This window comes from Lepidochelys kempii, chromosome 4 (assembly GCF_965140285.1).
Source record: "Lepidochelys kempii isolate rLepKem1 chromosome 4, rLepKem1.hap1, whole genome shotgun sequence".
In the NCBI taxonomy this organism is placed as follows: Eukaryota; Metazoa; Chordata; order Testudines; family Cheloniidae; genus Lepidochelys; species Lepidochelys kempii.
In genome coordinates, this window is record NC_136383.1 from 118,952,408 (window position 1) to 118,979,070 (window position 26,663).

The 26,663-nt window shown below is 42.3% G+C and overlaps 1 protein-coding gene across 14 annotated transcripts in view; it reads right to left on the reverse strand.

The window, feature by feature from the left end:
* The window catches only part of ABLIM2 (actin binding LIM protein family member 2), a 217,581-nt gene that overhangs the window by 13,468 nt on the left and 177,450 nt on the right, over positions 1–26,663 (reverse strand). For 13 of the 14 annotated variants that reach the window (XR_012158735.2, XM_073342610.2, XM_073342609.2 and 10 more), the window contains 6 exons: positions 26,577–26,626; positions 25,760–25,907; positions 19,830–19,888; positions 13,519–13,573; positions 11,093–11,157; positions 10,855–10,935 (listed from right to left, as the gene is read on the reverse strand). Coding sequence is in view for 13 of the 14 variants with exons in the window: in XM_073342610.2 (XP_073198711.1) it covers positions 10,855–10,935; positions 11,093–11,157; positions 13,519–13,573; positions 19,830–19,888; positions 25,760–25,907; positions 26,577–26,626 (458 nt within the window). In the remaining variant the exon portion in view is untranslated. Of the gene's footprint in view, positions 1–10,854; positions 10,936–11,092; positions 11,158–13,518; positions 13,574–16,273; positions 16,339–19,829; positions 19,889–25,759; positions 25,908–26,576; positions 26,627–26,663 lie in introns of those variants that run through there. The other variant, XM_073342612.2, reaches the window with a different exon arrangement.

A 26,663-nucleotide genomic window follows, 5' to 3' on the forward strand; every position in this document is an offset into this window, starting at 1 on the left:
CCCCTAGTTGGCTCCTCTAGCACTTGCACCAGGAAATTGTCCCCTACGCTTTCCAAAAACTTCCTGGATTGTCTATGCACTGCTGTATTGCTCTCCTAGCAGATATCAGGAAAATTAAAGTCACCCATGAGAATCAGGGCGTGCGATCTAGTAGCTTCTGCGAGTTGCCAGAAGAAAGCCTCATCCACCTCATCCCCCTGGTCTGGTGGTCTATAGCAGACTCCCACCACTACATCACTCTTGTTGCTCACACTTCTAAACTTAATCCAGAGACACTCAGGTTTTTCTGCAGTTTCGTATCGGAGCTCTGAGCAGTCATACTGCTCCCTTACATACAGTGCTACTCCCCCACCTTTTCTGCCCTGCCTGTCCTTCCTGAACAGTTTATAACCATCCATGACAGTACTCCAGTCATGTGAGTTATCCCACCAAGTCTCTGTTATTCCAATCACGTCATAATTCCTTGACATCACCAGGACCTCCAGTTCTTCCTGCTTGTTTCCAAGGCTTTGTGCATTCGTATATAAGCACTTGAGATAACCTGCTGATCGCCCCTCATTCTCAGTATGAGGCAGGAGCCCTCCCCCACAGATGTTCCTGCCTGTGCTTCCTCCCGGTATCCCGCTTTCCTCAGGGCTTTGGTCTCCTTCCCCCGGTGAACCTAGTTTAAAGCCCTCCTCACTAGGTTAGCCAGCCTGCTTGCAAAGATGCTCTTCCCTCTCTTCGTAAGATGGAGCCCGTCTCTGCCCAGCACTCCTCCTTCATGGAACAGCATCCCATGGTCAAAGAATCCAAAGCCTTCTCTCCGACACCACCTGCATAGCCATTCGTTGACTTCCACGATTCGACGGTCCCTACCCAGGCCTTTTCCTTCCACGGGGAGGATGGACGAGAACACTACTTGTGCCTCAAACTCCTTTATCCTTCTTCCCAGAGCCACGTAGTCCGCAGTGATCCGCTCAAGGTCATTCTTGGCAGTATCATTGGTGCCCACGTGGAGAAGCAGGAAGGGGTAGCGATCCAAGGGCTTGATGAGTCTCGGCAGTCGCTCCATCACATCGCGAATCTTAGCCCCTGGCAAGCAGCAGACTTCTCGGTTTTCCCGGTCAGGGCGGCAGATAGATGACTCAGTCCCCCGGAGGAGAGAGTCCCCGACCACCACTACCCGCCTCCTTCTCTTGGGAGTGGTGGTCGTGGAACCCCCAATCTCAGGACAGTGCATCTCATGCCTTCCAACCAGCAGAGTCTCCTTCTGCTTTCTCCCCCCAGACATATCATCTGGTCCACTCTCCACAATGGTACCTGTGGAGAGAACATGAAAGCGGTTAGTTACCTGTGTCTGCGTTGCTGGAACCCGGACATTCCCCCTTCTTCTTCTGGAGGTCACATGTTGCTAAAAGTCCAGGAGGGGTCTCCCCCGCCGCCTCTTTGGGGAATTAGGAAATATGGGGAGTAGAATCCTCTTCCACGGTAATAAGGCAGGATGCACTCTATTGCCCCTTGGAGTAAGAGGCTTTCTGTTTCCCACTGAAGAATTACCTTGTGAGAGTGGTCCCTGAAGAGGGATTGGAAAGGGGGTTTGTGAGGAGGGAATGAAGTATCCCTGGCAGATAATCTCTAGAACCCAGCTGTCCATAGTGATCTTGTGGGTGAAGAATGTAAGATGAGGTGGTACACAGGTCTTGACCAATATGTCAAAAGTAGCTCTTGGCTGATGACTGAGAATGAGTAGAGGCTGAGGAAATACAGGGGGCTGAGAAGTGAGACCTCTGAATCTTTTTGATGTTTGTGCAGTGGCTTATGCACTGGTAATAAGCTGCAGGAGGAGGGGGTGGCCTGCGTTTATAGGGTTGCCTCTGGTGTTTCCTCCTGGGGCCAGAGTATAAATCCCCGGGGAACCCAGAGTCAATCTTGTCTTTTAGTGAGTGCAGGGACTCATCTGATTGCTCATTAAAAGAGATTTGACTCGACAACAGGGAGGTCCCGGATGGTGTTTTGGACCTCCCTGGGAAACCCTGATGATTGCAGCCAGGAGTTCCTCCTTGTGACTAGATCAGCAGTCAAACCACTGGAAGCTGTGTCTGCAGCATCCACTGAAGTCTGGAGTGCCACCTTTGCCCCTAGCTTCCCCTCATCTAAAAGGGCTGAAATTGCACCCTGTCCTCTGTGGAAAGCTTGTCTGTGAAGTCCACAAGCCTGAAATAGATATTAAAATCGTATTTTGCTAACAATGCTTGGTAGTTAGTGACACAAAATTGGAACCCGGTGGAGGAGACAATTTCCTTCCTCAGGAGGTCAAGTCTTTTAGAGCCTTTATTTGCCAGGGTGGCCCTTTGACAGCATGATCTAGCCCTTTCAGGAGCCACCTGCACTACTAGCAAGTTGGGGGCAGGATGAAAGAATAAGAATTCAGCCCCTTTTGCAGGAACAACATCTCATCACTTGTCCCTTTTTCAGTGTAGGGGCACAAGATGCTAGAGCATGCCATACTGCTCTAGCCAGTTCTAGTAATGACCTCACTGATGGGTAGAGAAACTTTACTCGGTCCCTGGGGCTTCAAGGTGCCCAGGAGCCAGTATTAAGGGTCCTAGATCTCCTCTAATGGGATCTGTAGATCACTGGCCACTCTTCGTAACAGCTCCTGGTACTGGTGATTGTCATTTGGCAGAGAAGGTGAAGGAGGAGTGACCACTTCATCTGAGGAAGATGAAGAGGCACCCATTGGAACCTGTCGGTACCTGAGGATCCGGTTCCACCTCTTGCTCCTCGTATACTGACAGAACCGGCTGACAAGAGGGAGCAGTACAACTCCTGAGGGGCCCCAGACGCCTGCCATAAGGATCCTGCGGATCCCAGTAAGGCCAGTAATAAGTATTGATTGGTTGTGGGGGACCCCAAGGAAATTGGTACCAGCGGCGTACCTCGCAGAATGGTGAGAGTAACCCCTTGACTGTCTATCAGGGCTCAATGGCCGCTGCAGAGACACCAGTGTAGCCTTTTCCTCTGATTCTTCTGAATCTAAGAACTGCTGCACTAGTAGGGGCACTCCTGCTGGATGGTCAGAGGTGAGACAGCTCCCGGGACAGTGATGAAGGCTCCTCTTCCAGAGTAAGGACATCCCTGGGGAGGGCCAGGCCGGAAAGAAATGGAGGCTGTGGGTAAGGGAGGTGTTATATAAGTCTCTGTATGCCCTGGTATCTGAGGGGTTCACATGAGTCTGATGGATCCAGTGCATCTGCAGCAACTGGACAGTCTTCAGATGGATTAGGTGGCACTGACACTGGATCTGGCACTGGTAGTCAGAACCATCGAGCGTCTATCTTTATGCTTTGGTACTGAGGTGACCAACAGATCTTTCTTTTTATGTGTCTTGCCCTCGGATCTGGGGCTCTTCATCTGAGGCAGTTCCTTAGGTTCCACTCGCGACATCTCACCTGACCTGGACTGGGTCAGGGAAGAAGCATGTTTCTTATGGATGGTCCTCACCGGGGATTTGTTCTTGTGCCCATGAGAGAGCCCTCTGCTCTCATGGGGAGCCCGGGAAGAAGAGTCCTTGGGCTTAGTTGTGATGGCTCCTCTCCAAGGCACGTTATCTTAATGTATTGATGCAGTTGAGGCCCATGTACAGCGGGGGGAGGGGGGGGTCTCCCTGGCCCGGATCAGAGAGGGGCCTCATAGCCTTCTCCAACAGGTGCTTCCGTAGGCGAAGCTCTTGGGCTTCTCAAGGTCTGGGTGTGAAGGAGCAACAGACACGGCACTTTGCAGAGATATGCGCCTCACCCAGACAGTAATGCAGCATTGATGCTTGTCACAGATGGAGAAGGATTGAGGTCAAGATGCAATTCTTGAATTCCAGGACTCTGAGCTGGGGGTGGAGATTTCCCCAACTGCGGAAAAAAAAATACTCTATGCTATAGTATAAACTACTCTTTAACTATTAACTACTAATCTAAGAAAATAACTAATTCCACATGGTTTCTATATAGATTATGCAACGAAGTGCAGGAGGACACAATTCCAACTCAGGCCATGCGGTTGTGAGAAGAAACTGGAGAGGTGTTGTACCCTTGGTTGGGAGCACGAGGCGAGCTGCTGCATATGTGGGCCAACGGACACTGCTTTAAAGAACAGCCAGACTCAGGCGCATGCATACCCACATGTGTAGTATAGATAGGAACCATGGGTGCGCGCCGACCGACACTGCTTTGAAGAACTTCTGGACTCAGATGCATGGCACACATGCGAACCCACGTACTCATAGGGACCATCACTTGAAGAAAAAATTAATAACCAGGGTATTTTCCAAAAGTAACAAACTGACTTAGGAGCCCACCATTCAGATTTATGCAGGAACTCTAAGGAGCCTAAAGGTGCAGACAGATGCCTAGTGGGATTTCCAAAAGCACCTAAGCAAGATTAAGTGCCTAACACTCATTGATTTCCATTTTATTTCAATGGGTGTTATATCTGCATCTTTAAGTGCCTAAATGCATTTTAAAAAATCTTGCCCCTCATAAATCACAGAGGTGACCTGGAATATCTTATTCTAGAGAACTACAGAGTGAGAAAATCTATTCCTTGCTGTCAAGGTTCAGGTTGACTTTTTAAAAAATAATGCTATAATATTTAAAGATGCCAAAAAGTTAATTAGATTATATAATCTTTAAAAACTGTTTCATTCCAAGCTGAGGAATGGCTTCCATCAATAAAGAAGACTGGATAGGAAAACCTTTGGGAATGTAACAGTTAATGAATGTGCTAATTTTATGTAGTCAATACAGAATCTTTTAGTCTTTAGAAACTTGAGCTTGTAAGCTCTCCAAAAATGGGCATGTCTCCTCTAGAACATGCATGTCTACAACTTTGTTGTAATAAACTTATTCTTCTTACCAATCTTACTAACACTGCAGAACAAACTACCTTTCTTTCAAAACTACAGCACTGGCAACATTTTAGGACTATATGCTACAATCTTTAGACTAAGACTTTGTCTACAAAAAAAGTGGTAGCAATTTAATTAAGTCAGTAAGGAATCAATTTAAAGTAAATTGTTTTGGGGCACTCAACCAAAAACATGAGCATCTAAACAAGGAGGTTGTGCCTATTTAAGTAAATTGGCTTCTAAAACAATTTACCTAAATTGCTGGAATTTACTTGTTTAGATACAGCTTTAGTAACTCTCCTGTAAACAGTCTCCACTGAAGTCAATGGGGACTACTCACGTGAGTAAGCAAGGGTTGCAGAGTCTGACCCTTAAGGATTATACAAGTATGTACCATGTGCACTGTTCTGTTTTGCCACTTGAGAGGTATGATTTTTTTCCCCAGCAAGAATATGCATGTGTGACAATCAATATGCTTTGATCTAGTAGGAAGACAAGTCTAAAAAGCTGTTCAATAACTGGAATTACATACGCTCACTTTGACTGTCTTTATTCTATGAAGTCAGCCTTCTTTATAATTTAAATCCATGTGTCATTGTTGAGCACAAATACAAACAAACTTCAAATACTGGCGGCTGAAAGATGCGAATATAGAGACCAGGATTATTTTTACTGTATTAAGCACTGTGTATTAAAAATTAACTCCAAACAAAATTATACTATTACAAGCCAATGCTGTCTTACTACTTCATTGTACTGAAATACTATTTAAGCTCATTCCTATCTCTCTCCACATTTCCTTTCAGAATCACTCCTGAGAATGCTGCTTCATTCATCTTAAATTAGAATAAAGGTCAATATGGTAAGAAATAGCTCAAAAATTATTGGGCCAGCTCCTCAGCTGTTGTCAATTTACATACCTCACTGAAGTCAATTTACAGCAGCTGAGGCTCTGGCCCATTAATTTGAATTCAAGGTCTCAGAGAGCCTGCAATATATCTGTGCATCAGCAGGTCATTTGCTTTAAGCAATTCTAATAGGTCAGTGTATTAGTTCAGTGTTGGCATTAATAATGTCTTCTCTGCAAGCATCAGGAACTGAGCTACATCAGCCTCACTGCTGGTTTAGAACAAACAAAGAAAAATAAAAGGCCTCAATTATGCTTCTCAGATGTATGTGTCTCAGAAGAAAGAATTTATGTTATTTTAATGCATTTATTTACATTTATTCCCAGTTGCACCTATCTAATCTCTGGCTAAATCCATACATTGAAAAGCACACATTTAAATATAACTTAAAAAAGATTTCCTAAACAAGAAAGGTGGGATTCTCAAAATCAGTCACAATGGGAACATAATAAGGCACACCCTGAACCCTTCTGAAAGCCCCACCCCAAAGCAGTTATCCTTCTTAACATGCCCTTCATTGCAACTTCTCTTAACTGGACCCTAAAGAACTAACTTTTGTCACTAGATTCTATTGGTCATTTGGGAAATATCCAATACAACAGATTTCCCCTCACAATTGAGGAGAGATGAACAATTCCTGATTTCTATGGCATCGACCAGAGATAACTGAAAACTAACAGTAAATTCCTCTTCCCTAAAAAAGAATTAAAGTCAATTTAAGTCAGAACTGCTCAACGAACGCTGCTTGTTCAGAATCTCCGGCATCAGCCATATTGAAGACTGTCAAAGGGATCAGAAGTAGTGAGTTTACAGACCTTAATCCCACTGGACAAGGAGAGATCGTTTGCCTCTCCAACCTTTAGCAGAAAACACAATGGGGCCTGAATCTCCTCTCACCTACGCCAGTTTTGCTCTGGTGCAAATCCACGGATGTCCTGGGAGCTAGTGCTGATCTACAGCGGTGCAAGTGCGATAAAAATCAGGCCTCGTTATTTTACTGCAGGAAAGCCGGGACGCTAGAAAATGTAGGTTGTTTTAGAAGATATAATCTGAGCTAGACTGCTGAATAGATGGATTATCTACCCTTACTCCTGCTGCCACCCACACCAGCCCTTACAACAGATGGGGGAGGGGAGCGAACTCAGACAAGAGGAGGGTTTTCAGAGCCATCCTGCCAATTTGGTGGCAATACACTGCAGCAAATACTAACATTGCTGCAGTGTTGCACTCTAGCCTGTACTCTCCTGTATTTTCTGCTTCTGGGGTTCTAGCCATCACCCCTATGATGCTGCAGGGGGGCCAAACATGTTACCCAGCCCCCTCTTCCTGCTCCTATGGTGTTTGACTGGAATCCTGCTCTGCTCCTGTGAAGGTGTGGGTCAGGGGCTTCCTGGGTGCTGGTCTCCCTCCATCCCCAAAACCTACTGAGCTTACGCACCACATTTGCCCTTCTTTGTAACTCAGTCACAGGGTTCCACCTTTGCTATGAGAAGAAATAATGATGAACTGACTTTCTGTGCAAAGCTGTTTAATCCCAGCAGTTCTCTAATACAGAAAAAGAAAAGAAAAGCTGCCATCAGTCTGCTCTTGTCACTCAGCTTTGCATACGGTCTGAATGTGCAGATCCATCACCTCTATTTTGCCAGTCGTTATCATCCTATTAAAATGCTGCTAATTGAATTATTTTTAAAACTACCAGTCCCTAATAATTCCAAGATGCTGCACAAAGAGCTCCTTTTCTCAGATGCACGTTTTAACATAGCGCAGCAATTGAGAGGATCAGTTGTCTGGTCCCCTTATCGCTTTCCTACTGCAGGTTTAAAGCAGATCTTGTTTATTGTTCTTTTGGAACTCACTGTGAGATCTTTGAAGTGGTTGGGCTTTTCGGGACTTTAGGCACAGGCCTGCGCCTGGTGTGAAGCAGGCTGAGCAACTTTAATGTTAAACAAACAGCAGCCCCAGCGGAGGACAATGTATGAGTTATTGATAATGGCAGCCAGAACATACACTATCCATCCAAAGCAAACTATACATTGTCTAAAAAAGGCAATTTAGTGCAGTGCCTGCTATTCAGACCAGCCTGATGAGTTGAAACAAAGACTGTGTTCTTTAATGTGAAAAAAAGATAAAAGAATGCTTTAATGTATAGGATGTGTCCAGATGTGTTTTTCCTTTTCTTGGACTCTTCTTGCTTTTTATTCCGCCTCTGGTGCTTTGCTATACCCTGGGCGTAAAACAGCACACATCTAAGACATTCTGTTTCTTACAACCAAATCAATATTGCCTGCTGGATAATCAAACAAGAAGCGCATTGAAGCATTTGAAGAACAAACACCAATTCCAATAAATACCTATGGATCTTTTAAAAAATTTACCCTTGTTTAGTCTTTAATCAGGAACTTGCAACTAGTTCACAGTTTTCCTTTCTTTTTTGCTTAAAGATTAATGGCTTTTTCTCTCCTTTTATTGGCAAATATTATATTTTTGACCTTCCTGTTAACCCATTTACACGTAAAACCTTTTTCAAGGACTAAGGCTGGTAATCACTGAATTTTTATTTCACAAGTATTGAATGACCACTTAATCATAAAATTAATCTACAATAATTAGTTAATCATTTACGTCAAATCCTGAATTCATTATTCAGTCCTTACACAGACAAAACTTCCATTGATGCAGTGAATTTTGGCTGACAGTGGACTTCAGGAACTGGCCCTTAGAAATTAATTGTTCAGTAATTCATTAATGGTAAGATTGGTTTGTTGATATTATGGATCACGGAGCCAAAGGGGAGGTTTCATGGTTTAGGGTTCACTCACGTCCTGATTCTGACACCTGTGTGACTTAATCAACTTTGAAGGAGATATTTCTGATTTACAGCAGAGTGAGTGATAGCAGGATCAGATCCCTAGACTCCATGGAAACACAGGTTCAAATTCTAGCAAGATAAACTCAGACTTTTGATATGTTCAGGATAGGTAATTTAGTAACATGCACTTTACTCTGTGGGGTTCTTTTATATAGGATCTTAAAAGCCAAGGGCCTGGCTGCTCAATGTGGATATTCAAGATCCCCTGGAACTTTTTGTGAGTAGTGAGTTGCAATAGTATCATGGTCAAAAAGTCTTCTCCCCACACATTTGTGAAGGGTGCTGTTTGGCTGTCACCCTCAACACCCAGGAATGGCTGCGTTTCTCTGATATTGTCTATAGATATATTTAGCTTGTGCAGTGCTTTGGGATATAGACAAATCAGATATAAATGCAAAAATTATTCCTACTGTCTTTATTTTAAGGCGGGGAGAAAAATCTTCCATTTCCCTGCCTGTTGCTCATCTACTGGCTGCCCCTTTCACATCTAATGGCATCTATCATGATCAACATATTTCTGTTTAGGGGAGGCTAAATGGGATTCTATTAGCAGCCTGTCAATATCACACTCTAAATTGACTGGAAAGACACTCAAGCAACACACGTAGAACTGAGCATGCTGCTCTTTAATGCTCCCAGCTCTTGCTGATCTAAGAAGTAATAAAATCAAACCCAAGAAATTGTCCAGCAACATTGGATCTCTTGCGGTACCACCCGGTAGCCAGTGGCTCTCCAGGAACTTCAAAAATAATCCATTCAGGGCTAGTTGAGTGATTATTAGATCTATCAGGTGAATTAGAATATACCAAATTCCCTCCTGAGGGGATGGCAGTTGGTCCATATAATGTCATTTTGTTCAGAAGCTCAGTCCCTAGCAGTGCGGAGCTCAACAGCATGCACATACAGAATGTCCCTGATTAGCATGCATTAGAAATAAAGCACTGCCCTTAATTAACAACAAAACAGTCATAATTGAGAAGTTGCCAGAGTGATTTCACAGATGGAAACTTAATAAACCTCCATATTTGCCTGGGTGGCAATTTGCAGCTTCAACTTACATTTAATGAAAATTGGATGTGGTACTTAAAAATGAGATTTAATAATCTAACCCCAATGACTGATTCAGAGCCTAGCCAACACTTCCCAAAATGTAATAGCAATTCTGTTTGTCTTACTCTCTGACATAATGCAGTTAAAATATACATTCACATTATGATTTTCAAGCACTTCTTTGTTTTTGTTTTGCAGGTGAGATTTGCATGCACACAATTCTATAAAACAGCCCCCTTAAACCAGTAACAGTTACAGCCTGTGAAATGAAGTCTCCATGTTGATTAATATGTCTAATTAAACTGAGCAAGACTTGGGTTCACCCCACAAGACTTCCACATTTAGAACTTTTATTGGCTTCAGAAATTGTTCTCTATATAAAGAGATTGCAGATTCAGGCCTTTTATTTATGGGAAGCACTCCTGGAATTCTAAATATTTGATATATTAGAGCAAATTCTTTCACTCTCAAGATCTTCAATTTTGTCACCATGTATAAATGCCCTGAAAGTTTGTAAACTTTTCTTTTTCTCCATTCATGACCCGTTCTGTCAATTTTATCAGAATATTTGTACTCAATTTGTACAAATAATCAAAGTACTAAATAACTTACTCTTTTTTTTCAAAAATAATGAGAGGCACAGACCATCCCTGGAAAATGCCCGTATCATTTTAATCGGTAGTCTTTCACTTGCAATATTCACTCATGTTATATTAACTAACTCATTTATTTAAGAGATCAGTAACTTGAAAATGAGTGAGATCTCCCAGGGCCAATCCCGCAAGGGGCTGAGTTCCTTCAAATTCCACTCAATTCAGAGGATGCTAAGAGGATGACATATTTTGCTCAGCGCTTCACAGGATAGGGCTCTCAGTGAACAATGTAGACTGATAAGCACTGCTGCCCAAATAAATGATTGCTATGAAACAACCAACATCTGGTTAATGGACAAACCTCTACGGACCAGCTCTTCAGCTGGTGTAAACTGGTCTAGCACCAATGAAGTCAAAAAAGCTATGCCCATTTACCCCTGTTGAGAATATGACTTCTCCCGAGTTCATTTACACCAATGAGCAACAGTAGAAATAACTAAGTCAGCTAATGAATGAACAGAACAAGGATTTCAAAAGCAAATGGTTTCCTACCTCCAGTCTGGTCCTGTCCACATCCTTAGGCAGTTTCACCCGAATTCGGTTTGTTACAATAAGCGTTTCATAAGGATAAATCTGTTACAAAAAGTAACAAAGGCATGAACTCTAGCAAAATGTGTTTCTGCTGTATGGCAACGTGTGTAACTTACAAATTTAAATGGTACATACTTGTATCCATATTTGACATACATATTTCACATGGACACAATAAGGAAAAAGGAACACATTTAACCTTGCTAGGAAGAGGTGAATCTGAGCATTCTCCCAGTGTTGGCATGGCACTTCTTACCTTGTATTCTGTAAGAAAATGGGAAATGGTTTGATAGTTTAGAATACGTAGGGTTCTTTCATGATTGCATTAGTGCACAGTTAGCAGAGATGAATGTTTCACATGACTGCATTTCTCTCAGTTCCTTGACTAGCTGCTGGATAACTGCATGTACAGTTATCTACAGGTAACCTTCTGACCCTGGTGATCTGTATGGCCCTAACATTATCCATTGCTGAAACAACGATGCTGGTAATCTGCATCAAAGGCTGATGACAGAGGCGTCTGCATCCTGGTGCCATGGGGTTAAAGAATGGGCGTCCTTAGCAAAAGCAACCTATGGAGGAAATTGGAAATCTTTCTTCTCAAGTGGCTTGTGTGTGAGTTAACTCAGCCTCTTGTCTGAAAGCTCCTCCCTTCCTGCTCTTTACTGAAAATCATTAAAACATACAGATCACTAGACACATTACAATCTTGGAACATATGAAAATCATCATGTGAACAGAACGTTTCAAAGTGACAACACCCGATGTTTGGACCAACTGAAGTGAAAAGAATGACTGCAATGAGAATAATGAGGGTTTCTTTTCTGTTCTTTCTAGGATTACTGGTCCTAAATTAGCATGAGATTAGTCTAGTTAGGTCAATGTTGCTGGATATACCACCACACGGCCACCAATCCCCATAGTACTTTGATGCTTGGAAGGACCACCAGGATAGTGGGGAGACTTTTGTAGAACCGCTATTGCCGAAAATATTTAAAATCAAAGACGAAACTTTTCTTTAAAGCTGTGCTCCCTTATCTACTCAGATACTGAGAATAAATTAAGGATCAACACAAAGCCCTAGAGCAAAGCCTAAGGGTGGGATTTTCAAAAGAGCTTAAGTGATTTAAGAGCAGAAGTTCCCACTTGAGCTCTTTGGAAAAGCCCACCCCAGGTCTAGTTCATCATGATCACAATCAGGTCGACTCATAATAAGGGAAGTTAATGCGGAGAGATACTGCTTGTTGGATCCTGCTAAGGTTTAAATTCCATTGTAATATAGCCATTAAGCACCATGCACACACTTTGTGATTGGTGATTAGACAAAAAGGTTGTTACGAGGAGGAGGGAGAATAATTGTTCTTGTTAACTTTTGAGGATAGAACAAGAAGCAATGGACTAAAATTGCAGCAAGGGAGATCTAGCTTGGCCATTAGGAAAAACTTCCTAAAAACTGTCAGGGTGGTTAAGCACTGGAATAAATTGCCTAGGGAGGTTGTGGAATCTCCATCACTGGAGATTTTTAAGAGCAGGTTAGACAAATAGCTGTCAAGAATGGTCTAGATCAGGGGTGGGCAAACTACAGCCTAGGGGCCACATTTGGCCCTTCAGACATTTTAATCTGGCCCTCGAGCTCCAATGAGGGAGTGGAGTCCGGGGCTTGCCCCACTCTGCATATGCCAGGGTCCGCACGGCTCCCGGAAGCAGCAGCATGTCCCTCCTCCATCTCCTACGCATAGGGGCAGCCAGGGGGCTCCTCACATTGCCCCCGCAGCTCCCATTGGCCAGCAACTGCAGCCAATGGGAGCTGCAGGGGCAGCACCTATGGACAGGGCAGTGCACAGAGCCGTTTGGCCGCACCTCCGCATAGGAGCTGGAGGAAGGACATGCTGCTGCTTCCAGGAGCTACTTGAGGTAAGCGCTGCCCGGAGCATGCACCCCTGACCCCTTCCTCCGCCCAAACACCCTGTCCCAGCCCTGATCCCCCTCCCACCCTCCAAACCCCTTGGTCTCAGCCTCGAGCACCCTCCTGCACCCCCAACCCCTGATCCCCAGCTCCACCCCAGAACCCACACCCCCAGATGAAGCCCTCACCCCCTCCTGCACCCCAACCCCCAATTTCATATGCATTCATTGCCCATCATATGATGTCCATACCCAGATGTGGCCCTCGGGCCAAAAACTTTGCCCACCGCTGGTCTAGATAATACTTAGTCCTGCCATGAATGCAGGGTACTGGACTAGATGACCTCTCAAGGTCCCTTCCAGTCCTAAGATTCTATGATTTTGGACTGAATTTCCTCTCTGCCTTTGGAATGAGAATATCACTGGCTAACAAAAGAGCACAATGGAGGCCACTGCCAAGTGCTGGGAGGTACTGGGTCTGATCCAATGTATGATGGTAGCACTCTACACTTTACCTTCTCAATAAGGTAAAAATAAAGAACAACAGCAGCTGATTCTCTGTGATAGACAAATTGCTGGGCTGTGCTACCATCTAGCCATCGTTAACAGAGCCATGAGAGGATCTTACAGGGTAACAGTAGTAACAGCATGTTAACAAACCCCTCCAAGGGGCAAAACACATGAAAGATAGGAGTGACTGAGAATCATCACTCAAAGTACCTCTCATCCCCCAACTGGCATCTTGGTCTGTTTCATATTGGCCCATACTCGCAGTCTGAAAGAGAAGGAAACAAAGAATGTAGCAAGAAACTAAAACAAACAAAACAGTAGGTAAAACACTGTAGATGAAAATAAGAAAGCCTACCTGCATAATCAAAGCACAAATCCTTTTAGCTTTGTTATAACACAGTCTATCTTTTCAAAGCAGGCAACTGAAGCAGCTGCAAAATAACGCAGCGTACAAATGCAGAGAGCTAGTTGTGCAAACAGAAACACAGGCATTGTCAAATCAATGGTCTTCAGCTATGGATGTATGTTTTTCAACAAACTTCCAGAGGAGATAACACAAATCCAGAGCCTGCGCATCAGCCTTAGGGAATGCTGCAAAACCTTCCTCTATGAAAAACTCCTTTCACCATAAGAGACTAACACTGACACTCCCGTTCTTGCTCTGCACCTCTACTAAAAATACTGAACCCAAAACCCCTCCCACAAGGAGAGTTTCATCCCTTAAAAGAGAGAAGTGCTAGAGACTCCTTGAAATTAATGAGGGACTGCACTATTGCTATTTATTTTATGTTGAAGGTGCTCAGATTCTACAATGATCAGTGGCAGCATCAAGCAGATGATTAGATAGACAGACACCTAAGGCCAGATTTTCGATCCCTCATGTATTCCCCCTGCTTCACTCCACAGGTAACTGAGGCTGCTCTAACTTGAGCTCCAATTCCCAGCATCCCCCAGGATCAAAGAGGTGAAAAAGTAACAGAAAGTCACCTACACCCTCCCTCCCAACAGGTGTGTTGGACCTGGTTTTTGAAGACCTGGCACTATGGGCGAAGACTGGAGATTTCACAATAGACTAACAGAGTTAGGCACCGAAATCCCACTGAAATAAAAATTCCCAGCCCAAATTCTGCCCTCAGCTGCAGTTGCCAATAAACTCAATAAGAGTTGTGCGCACAGGACACAGCATTCTTTGTCTTCCTTCTGGTTGACAAGTCCTATGATGAGTTGATTGACATTACAGGACACTGGAAAACCAGTGTTTTTGTTTTAAGTCCTGAGGTTCATTCTTGTCTGTTAGGGGATGAGTCACATGCACAGCCATGGTTACAGATCCTGCAAGGCCCCGTTTTTTGGTTTTATTTTATTATTCAGCATTGGGAAAATTGATTAAAAATAACAAACCTCAAAAGTTGGTACAAGCCTGCATTCCAAACCGAGAACAGCTATGCTGAAAAGAATGCCACAGTTTTGGCCTAAAGGACTTGACCGTGCACGACCTTTTCAACTCACGAAGTTTACATGTGCGTTTCAACTTTCGCATTGCATAGATGGAATAAATACTGCCACCGGCTGGTCACAAATGTCTACTGCATGGTTTAATTCTGAATAGTAAACTGTTCTATTACATTGTCCTTACCCATAACTATTTCACATTTGGGGACAATGTATACCTTCAAATCAGCGGCACTGCTATGGGTACCCGCATGGCCCCACAGTATGCCAACATTTTTATGGCTGACTTAGAACAACGTTTCCTCAGCTCTCGTCCCCTAATGCCCCTACTCTACTTGTGCTACATTGATGACATCTTCATCATCTGGACCCATGGAAAAGAAGCCCTTGAGGAATTCCACCATGATTTCAACAATTTCCATCCCACCATCAACCTCAGCCTGAACCAGTCCACACAAGAGATCCACAAACCAGGACCCCACACACAAACCAGGACCCCACTGTGTTAGGTGTCTTCTACAAACACAGAAGAAAAAGACAGCTCCTGCCCCAAGAAGCTTACAGTCTAAGTAGCTGTAAGAACTCCCCAGTTTTACTAATTCAAAGTAATTTCCTAATCTCCCTGTTGCCTCAGATTAGAATAATTCTTACCAACAAATTAGTCAGATATCAACTACTGGTTCCCTAACTAAAGTATTATGTATAGGCAGACACTGGAAGTCAAATCCTACTGAGGAAAATAGAAAGAAGCAAGTCAAATGTAAAAGTATAATTAGGCAGGCCAAGAAAAAATTTGAGGAGCAACTAACTAAAGACATTAAAACTAATAGCAAAATATTTCCTAAAGCACCTCAGAAGCAGGAAGCCTGCCAGACAATCAGTGGGGCCACAGGACAATCAAGGTGTTAAAGGAGCACTCAAGACAAAGCTTTTGCAGAGAAGCTAAATAAATTCTTTGTATCGGCCTTCTCTGTATAGGATGTGAAGGAGATTCCCAAACCTGTGCCATTCTTTTTCAGTGATGGATCTGATGAATTGTCCCAGATTAAAGTGTCAATAGAGGTGGTTTTGGAACACACTGATAAATTAAATAGTAATAAGTCACCAGGACCAGATGGTATTCACCTTGGAGTTCTCAAGGAACTCAGATATGAAATTGCAGAACTACTAACCGTGGTATGGAACCTATTGCTTAAATCAGCCTCTACACCAGATGACTGGAGGGTAGCTAATATAATGCTGATTTTAAAAAAGGCTCCAGAGGCGATCCTGGCAATTACAGGCCGGTAAACCTAACTTCAGTAGTAGGTAGACTGGATGAAGTTGTAGTAAAGAACAGAACTACCAGATACATAGATAAACATAAAATTTTGGGAAACAGTGAACACGGTTTTTGTAAAGAGAAATCATGCCTCACCAACCTATTAGAGTTCTTAGAGGGAGTCAACAAGCATGTGGACCAGTGGATATAATGTACTTGGAATTTCAGAAAGCCTTTGACAAGGTCCCTTACCAAAGGCTGTTAAGCAAAGTAAGCAGGGATGGGATAAAAGGGAAGGTCCTCTCATGGATCAGTAACTGGTTAAAAGATAGGAAACAAAAAGTAAGAATTAATGGTTTTCACAATGGAGAGAGGTAAATTGTGGGTTCCACCAAGGATCAGTACAGGATGTGTGCTGTTCAACATATTCGTAAATTATTTTTAAAAGGGGGCGAACAGTGAGATGGCAAAATTCACAAATGATACAAAATTACTCCAGACAGTTAAGTCCAAAGCTGACTGCAATGAGTTACAAAAGAATCTAATGACACTGGGTGACTGGGCAACGAAATGGCAGTTGAAATTCAATGCTGATAAGTGCAAAATAATGAACATTAGAGAAAGTAATCCTAACTATACATACAAAATGATGGAGTCTAAATTAGCTGTTACCACTCAAGAAAGATCTTGGGGTCATTATGGATTGTTCTTTGAAAACATCCACTCAATGTGCAGTGGAAGTCAAAAAAGCGAACAGAATGTTAGGAACCATTAGAAATGGTAACAAATGAAACAGAAAATATCATAATGCCACTTTATAAAATCATGGTACGCTCACACCTTGAATACAGTGTACAGTTCTGGTCATCCCATCTCAAAAAAGATATATTTGAATTGGGAAAAGTACAGAGAAGGGCAACAAAATCATTAGGGGTATGGAACAGCTTCCATACGGGGAGAAATTAAAAAGCCTGGGACTGCTGATCTTAGGGAAGAGATGTCTAAGGGAGGGAATTAATAGAGGTCTGTAAAACCATGAATGTGTAAGCAGAGTCAGGATGAGCTGTACCCTGACATCTGGTGGCGAGTTGTGGTGGGTTGGGGAAAAGAACTTCAGGGGCTGATCTCATTTGCATAGGCACACCCACCCCACCTAGATGCTCACTTTGGCTGCTGTAGGAGCCCCAGTTTCTCTGTTATTGGGGCAGGAAGAATAAACTGTTATTATCCTGATTATGTGAATCAAGGACAGTGGAACTGTTCTTGGCCTTTTGTTATGATGGAGGGACTCGTCATCAACTAAGCAGCACTTGCTAATCAAGGGTCATGGGTCAGTGAACTGAGAGAGATTGGGAACAGGTGGGATGGGTCCCTGGTGAGGGCCCGAAACACCAATTGCACCTTCTCTCTCCACTGTGGAATATCGGAGCTAATTTTGATTTCATTAGGAGTCTAGTTACAGGCTTCTGGACTGAATTCACTTTGGGCCAATGGTGCACCAGCACTGAGGCTCCCCTACTACAAGCTGAAATCACTAAAGTGCTAAAATTATTAACAGCTGAAGTCACTGAGTGCTGTGTTAAGTAGTTGGGGGGGGCTGGCGGAGCAGTTTGTGGGATGGCTGGTGGAGCTTGAGCTGGTTTTGCATTGTGTTATTGGAACGGAACCCCTAGATACTGAACCCGGCCCTTGTTGCTGCTAACTCTGATGAGCAGAAGGGTTACAAATGGTATGGAGTAAATGAATAGGGAAGTGTTATTTACCCTTTCACATACCACAAGAACTAGGGGTCACCATGTTTAAACCAAACAAAAGGAAGTGCTTCTTCATGCAACACAAAGTCAACCTGTGGAACTCACTGCTAGGGGATGTTATGAAGGTCAAAAGTACCACTGGGTTCAAAAACGAATTAGATAAGTTCCTGGAGGAAAGGTCGTCAATGTCTATTAGCCAAGATGGACAGAGATGCAACTCCATGCTATGGGTGTCCCTAAACCTCTGGCTGTCAGAAGCTGGGACTGGATGACAGGGGATGGATCTCTCAAAATTGCCATTCTGTTCATTCCCCCGGAAGCAGCTGACACTGGCCACTGTCAGAAGACAGGATATGGGGCTAGATCAGTGGTCCCCAAACTTTTCAGGGTCTTGCCCCTGCATCCTGTCCAAATACCCTTCCCGTTCCCCCGAGCCGGGGGCAGGGCTGCAGCTTAAGGGGAGGATGCAGTTATGGGTAAGGGGACTGAGGCTGGGACCACAGCTGTGGGCAGACCCAGGAGTGGAGGCTCGGCCATAACCTCCTGAACATTCCTCCGCACCCCCCCAGGGGGGGCACACCCCACAGTTTGAGGACCTTTGGGCTAGATGGACCATTGGTCTCACCCAATATGGCCATTCTAATGTTTTTATATTTAGGCCATTTGTCCAATTTTAAACCAGACAGCCTTCTTTTTGCATGTTTTGTTCCCCATCTGGTATTGAGGCAAAACCAGATGTGGTTTTGTCCAGTATCATATGGGGATGTCATTTTGAAGAGCACACTGCTCCACCCAAGCCGGCGTGACCTTGCACATGACACAACACCACCGTTCTCTTTGGGGTTGAATTCAGTGTGTCAGATGCTGGGATCAACACCAAGACTGCTAGTCATTTTATATTAACAGGATGTACATTTCAGAAAATGCATACAAACATATTCAACATTTCAGCCAGGCTATGGCACTTGCATTCTTGCTGCTCCCCATGATTAATTGGAGGTCATTCTCTTGTCTTGAATAAAATACAGCCTAGATCACATACTGTATCTCTTTTCAAACTTCCTTTTGGAGACACTCGTGTAATGACTATCATTGTCAACTGTACAGTAGAACCTCAGAGTTACAAACAACTCAGGAATGGAGGTTATTCGTAACTCAGAACAAAACGTTAGGGTTGTTCTTTCAAATGTTTACAACTGAACATTGACTTAATACAGCTTTGAAACTTTACTATGTGGAAGAAAAAATGCTGCTTTCCCTTTATTTTTTTAGTATTTATGTTTAACAGATCACTGTACTGTATTCGGAGGTTTGGGTTGTCTCTGCTGTTACCTAATTGCATACTTCCGGTTCCAAAAGAGGTGTGTGGTTGAGTGCTCAGTTTGTAACTCTGGTGGCCATAACTATGAGGTTCTACTGTAGTGCCTAGGAGCCCCATCGTGGACAAGGAACCCATTGTGCTAGGTGCTGTACAAACACAAAACAACAAGATAGTCACTGCCTTAAAGAACCTACAATAACTATCATTAGATACCTGTTCTTCTCTCGCTCCTCCTCCCCCGATCCCTCCCCCTTTTTTTTGACAAAAAAAAAATAAAATAAAACAAAATCTGGGAAACCTACATATATGAACACTGGAAAAAATCAGATTACCCACTTCAGGAAATGCAACCCATCTGTGGGTTGCTCCCCCTTTCTTCTAACATAGGAGAGCTAGCTTGCTTTAAATAGATGCCAGCCTTTCTCTATGATTTAACACTTACTGAGTTCTGTTAATATATCAAGACTACATTTTTGGATCTGTGTTTGTTTTCGGAGAAAAATAGGACTCTTAATGCTCATGGGACACACAATTAAAGAGAAGCCTCAATCTGGCTGACTGCTTGTTGAAGACAGACATGGCTGAACTCCCTTGGCATATGAATATGTTATGCATAGCTGATAGCCAAAAATCTTTAAAGAGCTCTATGTTATTTGTGATTATCTACCTGGTTACTAAGCTGTATTTATGGTACAATATCAGCAAGTGTAACACATTCTATACTAATACCTACCTGGTGCAATCCGTTCTTTCCGTAGCCAGGAAGAGAGGCAGATTTGGCATATGGGAATCCTGTAAAAGACACAATATGTATCAAGAGATTTTTGCAAAAACCTTTACAATCAAATTAATAAAAACAAGCAGAGAATACAAGAAACAATTTGCAAGAACTTTTGCCCGGTCTCTGAGATACATAGAGCTGTGTATGGTTTATCTCAGTCTTGCAGGAGGATTTTAAAAAGAGAAATATGTCCGCATCTATAATTCATATCACGTCAGGAGGGGATCATCCGATATCTCAGAAGACTGCATGCTTTTCGCAGACGGTGATGGGGAAGACCTCTAAGGAACAATTTGGTGCAGTAGAGAGTGGTACTGAGGACTCAGTAAGAGGTAACCTTCTCTCTGGCTCAGTGCTGAGCTACTACCCCAGAATGGTAATAAACATGCCATTATTTCAGAGGTTCTGTCAACTTGCGTTCCTGGCACCTTTTGTAAGACTATGGTCCTGGTGAAATTCCAGTTTAAGAACAGCTTTTTGCCATCTATAAATTTGCTCTACAGTTTCAACTGGAAAAGGTATTTTCTATTTTCAGTCTTAAACTGGTGAATAGTGTTGTGTTTCATTTCTCCCCGAGGTGACTGCATTTCAGCGGTGGGTAAAATGATCTTCAGGTACTGTTCAGATTCTCTGGCATCACTAGAGATGCTCTGATCTCTTTAAACTGCCACTTTCAAACCTCCTTCTTAAATAATCAGTCTAAACTATTAGCCAGATCTTTAGAAGGTATAAATCTGTACAGCTCCCTTCACTAGTTCTTTGCCACTTTACAGCAGCAGAAGATCTAGTCCTGTATGTTTAGAGAGGAGATGAATAAGAGGGGACACACTATAGGTAGAGAAAACAATGAATGGTGTAAGAGAAAATAAACTGGGCACGCCTATTTACATTTCCTTCTCATATGAGACTGAGGAGATGGTCGATGGAACTGAAAAGCTAAATATTTTAAAATGATAAAAGGAAAAAGGTGCCTGCACCACCTGTGGAACTCATTGCCACAAGATCTCATTGTGACCAGAAGCTTGGCAGGATGCCAGAAAGATAAAGGCATTTATATGAGTAATGTGAAAATCCACAGGTACAGTAGACAGGGTTCATTAAAAAAAAGGGTATAAACTAGCTACTGATTCATGGGATCAGGAAGAAATTATACTATAATTGTCCATTATGGAGGATTCTTGCACCTTCCTCTGAAGAAAGTGGTACTGGCCACTGTTAGTGACAGGATATTGAATTCTATGGACCAGTTATCTGATCCAATATGGCAAACTCCACGTTCCTACTTAAAGAACAAAGTGCATTATTTATTATTAGCTACTATTTTGTATTGCAGTAGCACCTAAAGGCCCCAATCAGGAATCCAGACCACACTGCATTAGGCCCTGAACATGCAAATAATAAAATTACAGTCCCTGTCCTGGCCTATCAAACAGATTAGTGAAGAACACTGCTGGGGAGACCAATTCCTCTGACCTCTCTGCCCTGCAGAGCAGTGACACTGAGTAGATGGCTGACATGGTTTAGTGTTATCTCAAAATATTTTGACTTTACTGCATATCTAAAGGGATAGGTTAAAATAGGAATAATGAAAAGGTGTAAAGTCCTATATTCAAATTATTTAGGATCATAGGAATTGCAGTGTCAGAGGGGATCAAAGGTCTGTCTCATGCTGTTTCCTGCTTCTAAAGGTGGCCTCTTCTGATTTGTGAAATTTCCAGTGGGACTTTCCCACCATGCTCCTGGTTAATGGTAGAATATTATAGCACCAAAGACTTTGGGTTAAAGGAAACAGTTTAGAATTAACAAACTTTCTTTAACACTTAACAGTTTGGGAGTTTTATATCCTAAACTTTAATGAGGACAAACATTCATTTCAGGATGAACATGATGAATTGTGTGTGAAAATCAGAGAAGTAAAGTACAGGCGACATCTTGTGGCCATTTGGAAAACTTCCAGGGGTGAAATCCTGGCCTAATTAAAGTCAACGGGAAAACTTCCACTGACTTCTACCGGGGACAGCATTTCACCCAGGTCTTCATTCCATAGGAAGTTCTCAGGTATATTACCTTATTCCTGATTGCTCTTCTTTGAATGAAACAATCTAGACTGAACTAGCCAACATACTTGTAACACCTGCAAACATCATATGCTAAATGCTTCCGTTTTCGAGTACTTGACTGATATGTTTCAGAGTAACAGCCGTGTTAGTCTGTATTCGCAAAAAGAAAAGGAGTACTTGTGGCACCTTAGAGACTAACCAAACATGCTCAAATAAATTGGTTAGTCTCTAAGGTGCCACAAGTACTCCTTTTCTTTTTGACTGATATGTGACAATCTGTTCTTACCAATGAAGATACTACAGACTCATCAGCTATATTGTAAATTGATATGGCTCCTTTCATGCCATTCATGCTAATTTGAAATGTGATGAGACTACATTTCAGCATAGGCTAATTGGGGCCAGATTTACGAAGGCGTTTAGGTGTCTAAAAATGCAAATAGGTACTTAACGGGATTTTCAGAAGTGCCTATCTGCATCTTTAGGCACCTTAATACTTTTGCAAATCTGGCCTTTGGTCTTTAAAATGAAGAATTATGGTAAAGAATAACAGAAACAATCTATACTTATAGATGATAAATAAAAAAGTGAATGTATATTTGACAGCCAAAATATTCAACAGCTTTATTTGAGAGGAAAATATAGGGCACGACTACTTTACACCACAAGAAAATAAAAATAAATAATAATAGCATCTAGCTCTTATATAGCTTTTTTCAATCACAGATCTCAAAGCGCTTTACACAAGAGCCAATTTTACAGATGGAGAAACTGAAGCACAGAGAGGCGACTTGTCCAGGGTCACCCAACAGGCCAGAAGCAGAGCCAGGATTAGAACCAGGACCAGGTATCCCAAGTCCTGGTCCAATAATATAACCACAAAGCAAAAAAGCTTTATATATGAACAATGTATACTTCCTGCTACATGGTAACCAGCATGTCACTGAAGAAAGGGAACTATTAAAACATTGAAAACTACAGAAACTTGATAGTAGTATTGTCTTTTAACTAACTCTATGCCCAGCGAGTGTATGTATCCACGTGTTCCTGACACTGTTACTCTTGTTCTTCTTTTATCACCTCCAACTGTATGTTTCATCTTGCCTTAGATTAGACTGTAAGCTCTTTTGGACAGAGACTGTCTCTCACTATGTCAGGGTTCAGTGGACCCCTGATTCTGTTTTGGGGCCTCTAAGTGCCACCGCAATACAAGGAATAAGTAATAATAGTAACAAGCTAAGCATTGAAGGGTCCTCTGGGAAGTAGGTTATACAATCATTTGTAGAGCTTCTTTTGCACTATCTCAGACCTCAAATTCAAGAATGTCTGTGGTTCAGGAAATAGTAACTGCTGAATTCCCTTTAACTTCTCATGTTAAATGAGTGGCAGTACAATGCACCAGAAATCTATGTCGAACCATTTACAGACACTGTGTTTTTGTAAATCAGTACAGATTTTCTTAGAAGAGCTATTTGTAGCAATCAACCTTCAAAAAAAAAAAGTTTAAATGCACCGAGGAATCATATTCAGTTACTATTATGTTATTCTGAAATGTTATAAACACCAGTTACTAAACCTGCCTACCATAATATACAGATGTATATCTCAGTTACATAGAGCAAGATATTTATGTAGACATGTATGTAAGCAAGAAAAGAGAAACAAAACTTTGGACAATGATTGAGTCTTGAATACAACAGATCACACCAATACATGAAGTGGTCTGATACACCATTGGTGCCCAAAGTGCCCATGATTTTTGAATGAGAGAAATGTTTTGCATGGAACAGAGATAATCATTACTGACATTAAATATATGCCTCTCTCCAGATAAATGTTTACACACGCATACACAACCAAATAGAGTTGATAAGGTACCAGTATTTGGATATTCAGCACTTTCCAAATTATACACAAGGGTTGGAGGGGAAGGTGAGTTCAGCATCTTAATGCCCTAGCCTTTTTTTCAACTTGACAAGGTGATGCATGAAATGGTATCCATGAATAAAATCTCTCCCACTAAGAGAGCTCAGTGGGCATACAAGCCCTAAGACATTTCGACACCTAGCCTACAATATTAATACCAGACAGAAAAAAAAATGAACTAGGGTGGAGCGACCATTACTATGATGTCTAGTTACTACAGAGTTCAATTGTGGCTTTGCCACAAGACCTCTGTAATGGCCAAGGCATTGTTGCACTGCCCCAGAAGCAGATCTGCAACCAGACTGTGATTCAGCGAGTCACCTGCAGTCCCCTCTTGCTCTGTGGGGGAAATAATCTGTGCCAGACCTACACCTGACATACATAATTTCCCTTGCTGTGCCAACTAAACTGCACTGACCAGCTCATCGGGTATAGGGGTGGGGCTAAGGTTCTCTTCGCTCCCCATCCACATGTGAAAGGGAGAATAGCTAAGGAATGATCAGTGGGGCACTCAGTAGCCTACAAACACTTGAAAGGTGTAAACAATAAAGAAGGAAAGGAATTATTTAGGACAGCATGGGGGATAGAACTAGGAGTAACTGGATAAAATTAAGGAAGGGAATAAAAGAGAGTGAATATCAGGAAAAAAACTTTCAAAGCCAGAACAATTTGGCTGTTAAATGGCCTTCTGAGACAAGTGGTGGAAACCCGCACTGGGTACACTGAAAACTACACTGGGCAAAACATCTAAAAATGTAACATAAGGAACAACTTGCATCAGCAAGGAGGTCACCACATAACCCACAGGGTCTTTTCTATCTCTGACTTCTGTGGCTCTGAATTTGTGTGTGTGATATTAGAAAATATAAGATAAATGAGTGAGTGGAAGCAGAATGGTAGAAACCTATGTCACATGGAGAAACCTATGTCACAGTACATTGCTTGTATAGAAAAAAAGTTTACTGTATGTTACAAACATTTTTATGGGAGAGGTTTTTGCCTCATAAGGGTTTCAAATAAAGCCTGTTATCTCAAAACACGTATAGATAAGCGGCATATCAACCCATCAGTCAGCCTTCTCATGGCGCATGTGCCTACACCATTTATTTGCATAGTCTATGCTCATTTCTGCCAGTTGCTTCTGGATGTGAGGAGTTTGTGGCATTCAGAAACAGCTTCACATGTACAAGGGCATTTGTGAAACATTCCCTGTGTGGGAAAAGTCTGATGGTATTTGAGAAGGGAAATCCCCTTGCTTTGGTTCAGTAGGATCCAAAACTACTTGTTTCTTTCCACTTGGTTCACTCTAGTGACAGATTCTGCTGCATCAGTTTTTCCCCCTCTCTTGTATTGCTGAGTCATAATTTCCTTAATATAAAGATGATGGAACCAGCTATCATATTACCAATGACTGGCACATTACCTTTGCTGCCAGATGTGCCTTGCAGTGGGATGAAAGCTTTTGAAAAAACTGCTTCGCCAAATTGTTTACCCCAGTTGACCTGTATCTCCAGCACGGTGTAGAAGGGGACCCTCTCTTAGGACAGCTGCTCTTCAAAGGTATTTTCCTCTAAAGTTATCTATCATTTTGTGATTCATGTACTAAGAGCAAAATGTAGGTTCCTTTATTCCTGATGACTACGTCCCTGTACTCCCCCACTTCCTGTCAAGTTAAATGAAGAGAATGTGGAGAACACTTTCAGTACTGACAGCTAGTGAGAGCGGCATTTCAAAACAATGATCTGCTGGCTATTCCAATTTACATATATGGACTGTTTGGGTGGAGGCCCAAGGCAAAGAATGAAAATGTGCAGAGAAGCGTGTGTTGCATGGCTGTCTCTCTCAGTCAAGCTGCAATCCTACATCCACGACTAACTGTGTAAAGTAAATACTTACTTGAATATACGGTGGTTGCATTCTCTTGCATTTGCTGGAGTTGTTCTCTGTCAGTTCCAGGACCATGTGATAGTGACTGAGTATCCAAATCTGGAGAATTAGCTCTGGTGTCTGTCTCCCCCTTCAGAATCAGCCAACTGGTCTTTAGCTGAACAGAACAAAACCGAACTTTTAACGTTTGGATTTATTCTTGCAAATTCCCCCACATGGGAATTCTATGATCAATTTTTATTTATTGTAATTTTATACCAATCATCCACTCAGTCACAAAAGTGGAAGACAGATCCTATGCAATGCATCATGGGACTGTCTGTTCGAAGTTCTAGTATCAGATACTTAACATGATCCAGCTAGTTGAGAATGGGTTTCCTCTTAATTACCGCTGTTACTCTGTCCTTGTTTCAGAATATGTGAATTTTTTAAAATTAAGCTATTAATGCCCACAAGTGAATCAATGTTACTTTATTACTTTTTCTCATTTTAAAATAAATACATGGAATAAAAACACCTCCACTGAACCACCAAGGAGCATGCCTAGATTGAGTAAATGCATGCACTTAATGCATTAGTTCAATTCTCCCTACTTTTTGCCTCCCCTACTAGTTCCATCACTTGTAAAATTTAGATTGTAAGCACTTGGGGGGAGGTGCAAGACTGGTATATCTTCTGTGAAGGACCAAACACACATTTGCTGCTATTAACTAACTAGAATAATGATAAATAAAAATAAAATATCTAAAAAATAAGAGAGATTTTAAAATGGTACCCTTGAGAAACATTAACACCCTGCATGTTTTTCCTGCATTCTGGTCATTACCTTCCTATTGTCCTGATCAAAACTTCCATCCTCCCCCTCTGATCTTCTTACTGTTAGAATATAAAATGCATTGTAAGAGTTAAAACA